This window comes from Limulus polyphemus, unplaced genomic scaffold (genome assembly GCF_000517525.1).
Source record: "Limulus polyphemus unplaced genomic scaffold, Limulus_polyphemus-2.1.2 Scaffold1715, whole genome shotgun sequence".
Taxonomy (NCBI): Eukaryota; Metazoa; Arthropoda; class Merostomata; order Xiphosura; family Limulidae; genus Limulus; species Limulus polyphemus.
The window spans coordinates 12,584-26,387 of record NW_013667325.1 but is presented as its reverse complement, the minus strand read 5'-3'; the positions used below and the strand labels follow the sequence as shown (position 1 = coordinate 26,387).

The following is a 13,804-nucleotide window of genomic DNA, read 5'->3' as shown; positions in this document are numbered from 1 at the left end:
CACGGGTATCGAAACCCGGTTTCTAGTGTTGTAAGTCCGCAATCATACCGCTGTGCCACTGGGGGGCGAACGTGAATATTCAAAAGAAACAAACATCCAAGAGGTTATTTCGTTAAAATTTCAGCAGAAATCCCAAAATCCAACGCTCAGATTCGGATTTTCTAAATAGAAATAAAGTGCTAACAGAAATGTTTACATCAAGAGTTGTGTTGAAGCCATCTAAAATACTCTCTTGAAACTGCATGGCCGTAACAACAGCTACACACCTCAACTGAGTTAAGCTTTAGGTGTTGTAGCTCTGCAAGTCTGTACAGCTACACACATCAACTGAGTTAAGCTTTAGGTGTTGTAGCTCTGCTGGTCTGTACAGCTACACACATAAACTGAGTTAAGCTTTAGGTTACGTATTACAATTTCAAATAGCCTAAAACTGAGTTAAATTGTTCTTTGGATTTACTAATTAAATATATGCCGATATGTATCCAATTTATGATATTTGCCAACAAGATTGATATACATAGTTTTCTTTTTGATACAAATATATTTTAATATACAAACAATAATACAATTTACAATAACGGTTATTACAAATAGTTATTGCACACAATGATTTATATACAAAAGTTTTACAAATTTACAAATAATATCGAGTCTTCTTTCTAGTCTGGAACTTCCTTGATGTCTTATTGAGGGTTCACAATGAGCGAGTTAATTTCGAGTTGATGTAGGTACAATTCATTTAACAGGGAACTAGCTAGCTCTGTGGTCTTCACTGATCACACGCAGATTTTTTCCACAGATGACGTTAGATAATGTTTTCGTAAAAGTAATAAAGTCCGATGCAAATCCACTGAAGTTAAATGGATTGTAACATTCAAAATTTATAAATGTTCCTGGTCAAATATCTTAAGTTTCACGATTAATAAGCGTTATAACAATCATAATTATAGCTCCGAAGTTTATAGCACACCAACTAGAACAAACCAATAATAGATACTGTTTTTAGGCGCGTCGCGTTGGTTATATTTATAGGCTTGTGGAAAGTTTGTCGAAACTTCAGGTTACGCAACAATACAAACGCTACATTAGCGTTTACATACACACATATGTTGTTGATTCTTACATTCGAGAATCTTCTACAACTTTAGAGAATGGGCAGGAGTTTCGCAATAGAGATGTAACAGTATGAGTTATGTACATTTCTAAATATAAATTTAATTTAAAGAAACCTAGATATTAAAATAAATATATAATAGTAAATCCGTCACACACACACATCAACTGAGTTAAACTTTGGGTGTTGTAACCTTGTTGGTCTGTAAAGCTCAGGCACCAATAGAGTGAAGGGCCTTAGGTTCGTCAAGTAGCTGAACCAATCAGTGTTAATCGCTCATGTCGTTTTGGGTGCCATATGAACCAATCAGTGTTGCCAGCTCGTGTCGTTTTGAGTGCCATATGAACCCATCAGTGTTGCCAGCTCGTGTCGTTTTGGGTGCCATATGAACCAATCAGTGTTCCTGGCTCATGTTGTTTTGGGTGCTATATGAACCAAACTATGTTACCGGTTCATGTTGTTTTAGGTGCCATATGAACCAAGCTACTATGTTGCCGGTTTATGTTGTTTTGGGCGCCATATGAACCAAACTATATTGCTGGTTCATGTCGTTTTGGGTACCATATGAACAAATGAGTGTTGCCAGCTCATGTCGTTTTGAGTGCCATATTTGATACACCACTCAGTGAGCCAAACTGAAAGCCACTAATGAAAATAGATGATTACAAACACTAAAGGTGGTGTTTAGCGTGTTGTCTCATCTGTTTGAAGATGACAATGATGCTGTAATACTTAAACAGTTCTTGTTACGGAGTTTACAGAGTGCAGTACTATAGGCGTAAAGAAATCTCTATTTCTTAGCCAAACTGAAAGTAGTAGACGCCATCATGCAAAAAAGAAACAATAAAAACAACATTATTTAACATTTAAACAGTAAGCTTTGTTTGTTTGAAGTTAAGCATAAAGCTACACAAAGGGCTATCTGTGATCTACCCATCACGGGTGTCGAAACGCGGTTTCTAGCATTGGAAGTCAGCAGACATACCGTTGTACCACTGGGGAGGGGGCTAGCAGTAAGACTAATTAACATTAACAGTGCACTAATTAGCGATACTGATAGGCTGTTGTAGCAGTTATTACTGTACTAATTGATAACGTTATTTATTTATTTGATTCCGTTTCTTACACAAAATATACTTTAAGATATAGGCGTAATAATATAAATATTTTACTTTCTTGAACTAGAAACAGTCGCAATATTCAAACAGTATGACTAGTTATCGATCAATGTTTGTGAATTCTCGGCCATCTTGAAAAATCCAACACTGACCGTAAATGAAATGCGCTTACTGAGCGCCTGATTGGCTCACTGTGAACCAGAAGTGAACATGTTGTTACTTGGCCGAGCCGATCATTATCATACTGATCAGCTCATTTACACGACAAGCCTCTTGTCTGCTGCAACTTACAACAAACAGGGTATAGCTGAAGCACTTTTCCTTCTTGTCTTGAAAGTTTTACATGTTCTACAGTAATTTCCATACGCTGAATCCGAAATTGATATCCATTTTTCTCCATCGCATACAGATTTTCACAAAACGTTTTAACGCAATACATAAAAGAAAGACCACAACACGTAGTTTTGAGACTAAAAGACGTAGACTTCACGAAAAATCAGGATAAATGAGGATGCATATTCGTTTGACATCAACGTTTTTCAATTTTCTTCAGTTTGTTTGTATTTTTGTTAACACAAACAACAATAAAAAAGGTTCATTGTTGTAAACGAAATAATAATTCGATCTAAGTAAGAGTTTTTCTTTCTCTTCCCGATTTGTAAAAAATACTTACGTGATAAAAAATTAATATTATTTCCGAAGTCTGCGTAGCTGAATTATGGAAAATCCATTATTAAAACCAAAACAAGTTTTATGAAGTTTAAATTCGTAGGCTTCTGTAATTAGTGTTTGATGGATCTTCAATTTTTTTCGGTTTTAATGAGATAACTCAGTATAAAGCATAACTTATATTGAAATGAAAACTAGTTTCGACATTTCACGTGTCCTCTTCAGTTCAATGCTTGTTTGTGACGTTGGACTAAAGAGAACATGTGGAATGTCAAAACTAAGATCAATTTAAATTTAGGATTGTTCCGTTAATGTGGAATGTCAAAACTAGTATCTATTTAAATTTGGTATTTTTCCGTCAGTGTGGAATGTCAAAACTAGTATCCATTTAAATTTTGTATTGATCCGTCAGTGTGGAATGTCAAAACTAGTATCTATTTAAATTTGGTATTGTTCCATTAGTGTGGAATATCAAAATTAGTATCTATTTAAATTTGGTATTGTTCCGTTAGTGTAGAATGTCAAAACTAGTATCTATTTAAATTTGGTATTGATCAGTCAGTGTGGAATGTCAAAACTAGTATCCATTTAAATTTGGTATTGATCCGTTAGTGTGGAATATCAAACTAGTATGTATTTAAATTTTGTATTTTTCCGTTAGTGTGGAATGTCAAAACTAGTATCTATTTAAATTTGGTATTGTTCCGTTAGTGTGGAATGTCAAAACTAGTATCTATTTAAATTTGGTATTTTTACGTTAGTGTGGAATGTCATAACTAGTATCCATTTAAATTTGGTATTGATCCGTCAGTGTGGAATGTCAAAACTAGTATCCATTTAAATTTTGTATTGATACGTCGGTGTGGAATGTCAAAACTAGTATCTATTTAAATTTGGTATTGTTCCGTTAGTGTTGAATGTAAAAACCTGCTGTATTGGTCATGTGATGTATATCTAGGTTCTTTGGTTCTCGTCATATTACTCCAATAATTATTATAATCGTGCAGTTTGAGGCCATGGGTGCGTTATAAGAGAGATGGTTAAATCTCATTATTCCTTTACAGTAACCCAAGAGTTGGCGGTGGGTGGTACTGACGAGCCGCATTTCCTCTGCATTCAAAATTAGGAACGGCTAGTGGATCAATTAACTAAGTTCTCAATCCACACTTAACAAAGAAGACTAGATTACTGCTAACACTGATCTACATAAAAAAGTGAGTCATGTGTGTAGCAAACAAGTAAAGTTTCTTAACTGTCTTATAAACACATCTTTCACTGTTTCCGTCACATTAACTAATCATACCTGTACTTGTAGCTTCCTTAAGTGACAGAAACGTTGTGCGGAAAACATTTCACTGTTTTTGCTCGAATGTGATGAATTTATTTCATAACAAAAAATGTAATACCTAAAAACCCTAGTGTTGAAGACATCAAATGTCAAAATCAACAATATATCAACATCAACTCGGGAAAGGTTGTAAAAGATAGAGAACCTGCATCCTATGCATAAGGGAGAACAAATAGAAGATGGAGAAGGTAAATATTGTAAAAGATGTAGGCAAAAGTGCCATTTCACCACTTTCTTGGAGCTTGACCTTGCATTTGTTAAACTTCCCTCTGTTAATAACTGTACACATATATATACCATTCTGGCATCGAAACCACTCTGCAATCTATTAACAGCTAATTCTGTACACCCACCATTTTGACATCGATACCACTCTGTAATCTAGCTCATTTCTTACATCCACTATTCTGATATCGACATCACCAATCTACAATCTATTAATAGCCAATACCAACACTAATCTACAATATTAACACATAATTCTTTACAATAACCGTTCTGTTATCAACATTTAATTATTTACAATGACCGTTCTGACATCAACACCACTTTACAATATATTGACAACTATTTACAACGTAGGCTATAAGTGGCCTAGTGACTATTCTGGGGTTCAAAAAGTGATGCCACTGAACTTTCACCTGTGAGTGAATTATAAAAGTGATAATCAACCCTTTTATTTGGTCAAAGACGTGGATTCCAGGGAAGGTTCTGTCTATAATTTACCTTCTCTAGGGTCCAAACATCCACACACATCGTTGCCGTGCGTGGCAACCTGTGAAATGGAGGAGAAAATTCTGGAGATTATGTAATGTTTGAACACTGCTACACACCTCTTTGTCCTTGAATTTCTGTAAATGGGTGAACTATGTGACTAGAGTCAACTGAGTACCGGATGTCTTCAGATGTCTTGTGCTGGTGTTTGGTTATAGTGCACACGGAGCCTTGTAGTGGCTACACTGTTTGAGAGTGTGATATGTACTCTTGTAAGACTCCATGGTGGGTGGAGTCAGTGGGTACCGAATACCTTTCATTTCTCATAAATGGTCAAAATAATAAAAACAAGAAATAATCATTGGTGAATGTCGTGGATTGAGTACTCTGCCAACATACAGCCACCATCTCCATTTGCTTTTATACCTCCTTTTTTTGATCTTGCACTAAAAGCCTTTATCCAAGATGTTGCCTTTATTTATTCAAAAGGGCTGAGAGAAACTCGCACACTTACTGAAGTTGGTGAAAACATTACAGTTTGGAAATCTGTTAGTCTAAACATCTTGACCACATGGTAGAGAACTCTTTTTGAGGTCCAAGTGTATTTGGGATATACCTATTAAGGTTATCCCCATATTATTTTGAATTCCTCCACGTCAGAGCTGCTCATTGGTCTTTTCAGTCAAGGAATGTTAGCAGTGAGGCTTGTCTCCATTCGTAAAAATGGAATATCTGAGCTGAATACGGTTTAGATTTTGATGTTTAATACCCCTGCCATCTTGCCAGTGTTAATGCAGGATATCTGAACTGTACAGTATGGCCATATATTTTCAACTCTCTCTCCGTTGTTCTCACTGTCAGCTGTTTGGACACTCGCAATAATCTTGCCATGGTAAGTTAACTTGTGCTTATTATGGTGTTAAAGACTACAATAGTAATGAGTATCAGGTGCAGTCGCACTGTGTCAATTGCTCTGGTTCCCATCCCTCATATTCTAGATCATGTACAAAAATGGATTGAGGAGAAGGAGGTACAGCAAATTAAAACCTTAAACAATACCTCTTATCCTGAGGATCGGAAGATGAATCCTCTTCCAAAATGGAAGTATGCTTCTGCATTCTGTTCCACTGTCGTGGTGGAAGTGCAGACAGATCTCTCTCTTTCTTTGATCGAGTCTCCCTCTCATCCTATTAAGGGTCCTCTGCCTCCCATGGATAGATTAGTAGACAAGTCAACAGCTACTCTAACCTCCGTCCCCACTACTGACAACAATGAATGCTCCAGTCCCTCTCAATTGGCCCTGATATGCAGAACCATTACACAATCACGATTTCACTCACAGGACTCACGTTCATCAGACAGGGATCTGCAGTATTAATCCAGGGCAGGATTCATGGAGGTTGATAGACCTCTCGCAAATAAAAAATAAGTTAAACAAAAAAACCGGCTATCTACCCAGTTATTCTATACCTTCTAGGTAGAAATGGCCGCTATTTTTTACAGTGTAACTATCGAGGTTTCCACTCTAATTCAGATGACATTAAGACCTTCATCAATTTTCACCATTTAGTGTGTATCTCCTTACAGGGGGCGTTCCTGAGAACTACTAATACTGTTGCCACTTGTTACTTTTCCTTGTACAGGAATTACAGGTTATGTGATAGATGGGTTCATGCAGGTGTCATGCTGCTGGATGACCGATATGTACCCTCCATGTCTGCACCACTCATTACACCATTGTAGATTGTTGCCATCCATGTCTCCACTGGTAGTACCATCGCAATTTGTTTTCTTTACCTGTTACTGGTAGAAGATTTAAATTATGCAGGCATTGATGATCTTATTGAGAAGTTGCCATTGTTTTTATTTATCCTTGGAGATTTTAATTGACACAATCCCTACTGGTTTGATGTGCTGAGGTAATAGGAGAGGTTGAGCTGTGGATTGTATGATCTCAGGCCACAACCTATCTCTCTCTTTAATACTAGATCCTTTACTTATTTTCATCGAACAAGTCAGTCCCTCGAGACTTGGCTAAAACTCGGTCTCTTGAATTGAAAACATGGCCACTTTTCGACGTTTGGGAAGTCTTCCACTCCACTCATTTGCAACTTCAAAACCATTTTGCCTGCTTGCTTGTAGTTACGCACACAGCAACACAATGAACTATATGTATCGAAACCCCGTTTTTAGCGCTATAAGCATTCAGACTTACTGCTGAGCCACAGAGTAGGGGTTTGAAAAAACTTCCAAATTTATTTCGTAGAGTAGAATTTTACTTTAGATAGAGAACATACTTATAGGTTGGCATTCAGGATATAAGTGTACCTTTTTTAAATCATTCGTACTTAAAGAAGTGTTTTTTTAAAGTATTACAAATAATTTAATATGCTTTGTGGCATAAATATAAATATATGACCATTGTTAAAAGTCTTCTTCCTCTGCTTCACAATATTTCATAGTGGATAGCTTCATTTTCGTTCTGTAAGATAATGCTGAATAAAATCACATTTCAATGCTACAAGGTAGTTGGAATTACTTCTCCAGCTAAATGTTTACCCTGGCATAAAAACCGCTGATTGAGAAGTTCAGAATCACGCCTTTGTGTGATTGGTCCTTTGTTATTTCTAACTTTAATTATTATAAGATATATATAATCTCTCTTTACTATTGATAATTTCAACCTGAAAGGCCCCTCATGTAGCACGTGAGCTAAACGGCCAGGTAAGGGACCTCTAAGGCTCAAGTATAGCCATTATCTAATCTACAACTATTCATCAGAGAAAACCAATCAGCAGCTCCCACCGTTTAGTACTCGACTATTATAAACCGAATAAACTATAGCCATAATCTAATGTACAACTATTCACCAGAGAAAACCAGTCAACAGCTCCCACCGTTTATTACTTGACTATTATAAACCGAATAAAGATATTTATTGGGACAGTTATAACGCCCCCACAACTGAAAATGGATAGCGTAATCTTCAATATATCGCAGCTCGAATCTCGGGCCATCCGTTCTGCATACAGACATGATAATCATTAGACTACACATGGACCATTTATCCCATGTAACTATAAAATTTCAGCGTTTTTGGATACTTAAGTATACTTGAATTATTACATTGTTAATTATCTTGGATATCTTTGATTTTCCTTATTATTGGGTAACTTTTATATACGAAAATAGATGGATTATTCAAGTTTCGTCAGTGGATATCGCTAATATAACTAAAGTTTTAGAGTGAATGGATATCCCTGATACCTTAAAGTTTCAGCGTGAATGTATATCGCTAATATAAGGAAAGTTTTATTGTGGATGGATATCCCTGATATACCTACTTCTCAGTCATATAAACAAAAGATTCAGGGTTGTTAGATATCCCTGAGATATCTAATTTTCTGTTGTTTTTTTTTATATGAGATATTCAGTTTTGTGGAGTAACTCCAATATATTCAATTCTCGATCTTTAAAAAAATTCAGAATTATTTGACATTCCAGATATACAAAGTGTTAGCTTTCTATACCAAGAACCTGTTTATATACTGTGCTATGCCATTAATATGATTATGCAATGTTGGGTTATTCCAAGGTTAACTAATGTTATGTTAATTCCAGAGTTATATATATATATATAGGCTATGTTACTCCTAGTAGCCCTTCGGTGGCTAAGCGGTAGGTTGGAAGACTTCGATATTCGCGATTGGTAGAGCACAGTTGTCCCATTGTGTAGCTTTGTGCTTTACAACAAACAAACGTCATTTAGGAATTTGGAAACTAAAAGTAACAATTCCTGAATAATTTCGGTTTCTAATCAACCAAGAAATAGCAAGACGTTGTAAGGGGGAATGTATTATTATTATTTCATAGAAACCTTTGTATTATTCGTGTAATATTCAAATATTTTAAAAGTCTTATATCTACTGTGGAAACGTTGATAAACAAGCGAGTCCATTGATGAATACACAGACATAATTGTTAGTGGCGGCATCTAGCAAATGTTATAGTAATATAATTTTTAAATGATAGCTATTTTTTCAACTAGCACAGACAAAAGTCAGTTTTATGTGTAACTAAACCATCAGATAAAAATGCATCAAACAGTTTAAAAATATATGTGGTATTCGGGCAACACGAAAAAATAGAAATATTTATAATTAAATAGGTTTTTCTTTCTTTTACGAACGTAGTTTCAATGTAAATCTTGATTGACATCTTTTTCATATATTTCTATTAAAATGATATATTTATTATAGGAAATATTTTACGCTTGAAGATGTTTCGAGAAGAACGGGGTACGTGGATGATAATGTTTCTCACTGTCGTCATCTTCATTTATATCTTCTCTCTGGTTTACAACGCCTTCCTTTTGTCCAGTTACCATGATCCAGAACCCTACAGAATCACTGGAAAGATGGGTATTACAAACATGAGCTTCATGAAGGTTGCAGCGTCGGGCACTTGGTTAGGAGACTTTTTTACTGCTTGGATGGTGCGTCAAAAGTAGTTATTTCTCTCAGTTATTTCTCAGTGTTCTGTTTCTGTGAACGTTTATCCATATCTTCCTGTTACATTACACGAAGTATTTTATTACCGGTTTAAGAGTTGTGAAGATTGCTTCACAATATATTTTTGCAAACACCTTCAACAATCAAATTTGGAGTGTTCTTTTAGCAAGCCAAACAATTAAAATTTGCATTTCATACTTCGTTTTTTAAAATACTAATCCTAAATTTGCAACTTAACCAGGCTAAGGTTGAGAAAAATATGGTGTTGATAACACCCGGAAATGTTTCGAATTTACCAAACTATTCTGAAGTAATAGATTTTGGTTTACACTCTGTGAAGAACACATGTTTAGTAATATTTTTTCTCTGAGGAGTTATTTAACATTCTTTATCCTTCTTTTGACCGATATTTTCCATTATCTGGCCAAAAGTCGTTTTTTATGTGTTATTTGCTGTTGTAATACGTAGAAAAGGAATGTAACATTGGAATCATCAGAAGATGACTTTATGCCTCCTATGTATTAAAATAAGAATGAATGTCAGTCAGTCCCTGCATTGGAAACGCAATATTTCTATTGGCTAATTGTACAGTGATACTTTAACGTTCATACGAGAGCAACAATGAGCGACATTTAACCTGCATTGTTTTATCGAGTGCAAAACTACGGCGTGTATAACATTAACTTTAAAGACAATTACTTCATTAACATAAACAAACACGTAAGGAAACACATTCAGTTTATTTTTTGCCTTTCCGTGGCTTATAAATAACGCAATGCCATTGCATATCAATACAAATTCAAATAGATGCTTAAGAAGCGACAATTAGGCCTAAAGTTTAAATACGCTTAGTATACGAAGCACGAGTTTACCCGTTATACAATCTACGGTAATGAGTCTTAACAATCACTTTCACAACTTCATTCATTTTCGATGCACTTTAGCTAACACATTGCGCGAAAGAAAATAATTACAAGTTTCAGATGATAAACAAACACAATTTAGACACATACCCACAAGAAATTTACAAAAAATTAAATTAAATTAAAAACGCGTATTGCACTTGATTTTTACACTTTTTGATTCCATAATTTTAAAAATTCACTATTTTAAAACTATTATACGCTTCAAAGTATCCCAATACAGGCACCTAAAAATCGATAATTAGGCCTAAAGTTTAAATACACTTCGTACGCGAAGAACGAGTTTACCTGCTACAAGAATATAATATTACACCATTTACGTTATTGGTGGTAGTAGACCCGTAGCTTTGTTAATATTTTAATGGAGAGTAAAAAGAAAAAGAAAAAGGAGTTGATACCATTATGGAAGGAAAGAGAAAAAGAAGTCAAATAGCGAGAAACGAAGACGTCGCTTTATCAACAATTCGGTCAAGCAAAAATCTCAGGATTTTAGTCAAAGATGGCGATTATCCAGAAAGACAAGATGTTTGTACATAAAATGTGGTATACAGATATACACTCCGTTTATAGTCATTCCACGTTTTTTACACATTTTTATTTTAAGTTTAAATACAACAAATCCTTATTCTGCTTATCAGATTTTTGTTTTATTCATGTCCAACCGTATAATACAACAGCATCATTATTTAATATATATATATAGACACGTACATAGTATTCCGTTAATAATATTGTGCTTTGGCTCATATGGCACAACACACGATTCGTATGCGGGAAATGGGGGGATTCAATCCCATCTATATTCATTTTTTTTAATTTTCTTGCTAAACAATGTACCAGTAGTCAATTAATTTTAGTATATACATCGTACGCGAAGCACGGGTTTATTCCCGAGTCAATTAATTATAACAGCAAAGTGAAATATGTTTCAAGTGCATTAAAATATGGATTTCACCACGATGGGATATCCGTTTAAAAAACATGGAGAAAAAAAGGAGAGAAAGATAGTTTCAAAAATAAAAATAATGATAATACTATTTTTAAAAAAAGGAAGCGAAAAGAAGAAAGCTTCTTCTACTTCTTCAAAACAAAAGCTGTGGTCGTATTGGATCTTGAAGATAGTGATTCAAATGTTAATTTTGAAACTTTTACTTCATTGGCGGCCAATAATGCTAAGTCTAATGACAGTGAACGGAATTTTGGGGTGAACACCTAAGACTAATGAGTATGTTCTTTACACCCAAGCAGGCATGTTTTACCCAATTTTTTTTCGAAATCCAACAACAACAAAAAGGCAGGGTATTGGGTTTGTAGAACAAAAAGGGGGGGGGGGTTGTTGTGGTTTGTTTTGAATTTTGCGCAAAGCTACACGAGAGCTATCTGCTCTAGCCGTCCCTAATTTAGCAATGATAAATTAGAAAGAAGTCAACACCACCCATCGCCAACTCTTAAGTTACTCATTTACCAGCGAAGAGTAGGATTGACCATCACATTATAATGCCCACATGGATGAAAAGGCGATCATGTTCGGTGTGACGGAGACTTGAGCCGGTGACCCGCAGATTTCGTTAATTCGCAAATTCGTGGTTACATATAAAGTACAAGACATTCTAGATATGATAACAAGAGAATTTTGTCTAATTTACTGGTTACTTTCTCACCTTACGTCTTGTCCTTTACAGGGAATAAAAGTCGCACTTTCTTGGGTAGATGAGGTGTTTTTGACTAACAAGATTCTAAAACAAACGGGCACTGCTCCCCTCCTCCCAGTGGCTGAGCTGTAAGCTTAAAGGATTATAATATTAAAATTCGGGTTTCGATCTCTATGGTGGAAACAAAAATTAGCATATTATATATACAGCTTTGTGCTAAAGAAAAAAAAAGATTCCTTAATAATGTTCTTTCTGTAGGTTATCGAGATAAAAATCGAACGTGGTAGTGGCCAGATTTTATTTCTTTTATACACTATAAATGCGATTGATTAGATTCGTGTTATTGTTTCTAAACATACTGGACAACGCAATCAACGGTTGTTTACTAAGAAAGCCCACTTTTCCAGATTTTACGCACTAACGTCTTTGCGTTTATGCAAACTAAAAAGAAAAGAAAATTTCCGATAAATATAAAAATACCATATCTATGTAAATTGGGTAGAGTGTTTCAATGCTGATTCTCCATTGTTACTTCAGTAATTTCCTTCTAAACTTAAAATACAGCTTCAGATAACGGCAATCCTTACCTTCGGAATCTATCTTCAGTATGTCTCCCGGTAGAACATCGGAACGTCATCGGACTTACGATGCTAATATCCGATGTTCTATTTGTCGTGGTGGACACAGCAGATAGCCCAATGTGGCCTTGCTCTAAAACAAGCTAATTCTTGCCCTTAGAAGAAGTTTCATAGTTAATTGTCACCTTAAGAACCTACTTTATAAATAATTTGCCATTATTTTTGAAATCTACCTTTAGACGCTGCTTGTTGTTATCTTTAGAATCTACTTTCAAACACTGTCAGTCCTTATATTTGGAAGATACCTTCAGATATTCCTAGTCCTCTCGTTAAAAACCTTCCATCAGATATTGTTAGTCCTTACTGTCAGAATCTTCCATCAGATATTGTCAGTTAGAATTACATTACCTTCAGATTCTTCCAACAGATATTGTCAGTCCTTATCTTTAGATTATTCCATCAGATATTGTTAGTCATTACCTTTAGAGTCTTCCATCAGATATTGTTAGTTCTTACCTTTAGATTATTCCAACAGATATTGTCAGTCCTTACCTTTAGAGTCTTTTATCAGGTATTGTTAGTCCTTACCTTTAGAGTCTTCCATCAGACATTGTTAGTACTTACCTTTAGATTATTCCATCAGATATTGTTAGTACTTACCTTTAGATTATTCCATCAGATATTGTTAGTTCTTACCTTTAGATTCTTCCATCAGATATTGTCAGTTAGAATTACATTACCTTTAGATTCTTCCAACAGATATTGTCAGTTAGAATTACATTACCTTCAGATTCTTCCAACAGATATTGTCAGTCCTTACCTTTAGATTCTTCCAACAGATATTGTCAGTCCTTACCTTTAGATTCTTCCATCAGGTATTGTTATTTCTTATCTTTAGATTATTCCATCAGATATTGTTAGTCATTACCTTTAGAGTCTTCCATCAGACATTGTTAGTCATTACCTTTAGAGCCTTCCATCAGATATTGTTAGTCCTTACCTTTAGAGTCTTCCATCATATATTGTTAGTCCTTACCTTTAGAGTCTTCCATCAGATATTGTTAGTCCTTACCTTTAGATTATTCTATCAGATATTGTTAGTCCTTAGCTTTAGATTCTTCCATCAGGTGTCGTTAGTCCTTACCATTAGATCTTCCATCAGATATTGTTAGTCCTT

At 35.1% G+C, this 13,804-nt stretch overlaps 1 protein-coding gene across 1 annotated transcript in view; it reads left to right on the top strand.

Annotated features, from left to right (window-relative positions):
* LOC106464675 (transmembrane protein 117-like) overlaps positions 1-13,804 on the top strand; it is a gene marked incomplete at its 3' end in the record, with an annotated part of 29,916 nt that overhangs the window by 5,726 nt on the left and 10,386 nt on the right. The window contains exon 3 of the mRNA XM_022392441.1: positions 9,223-9,458. Within this exon, the coding sequence (XP_022248149.1) occupies positions 9,223-9,458 (236 nt within the window). The remainder of the gene's footprint in view (positions 1-9,222; positions 9,459-13,804) is intronic.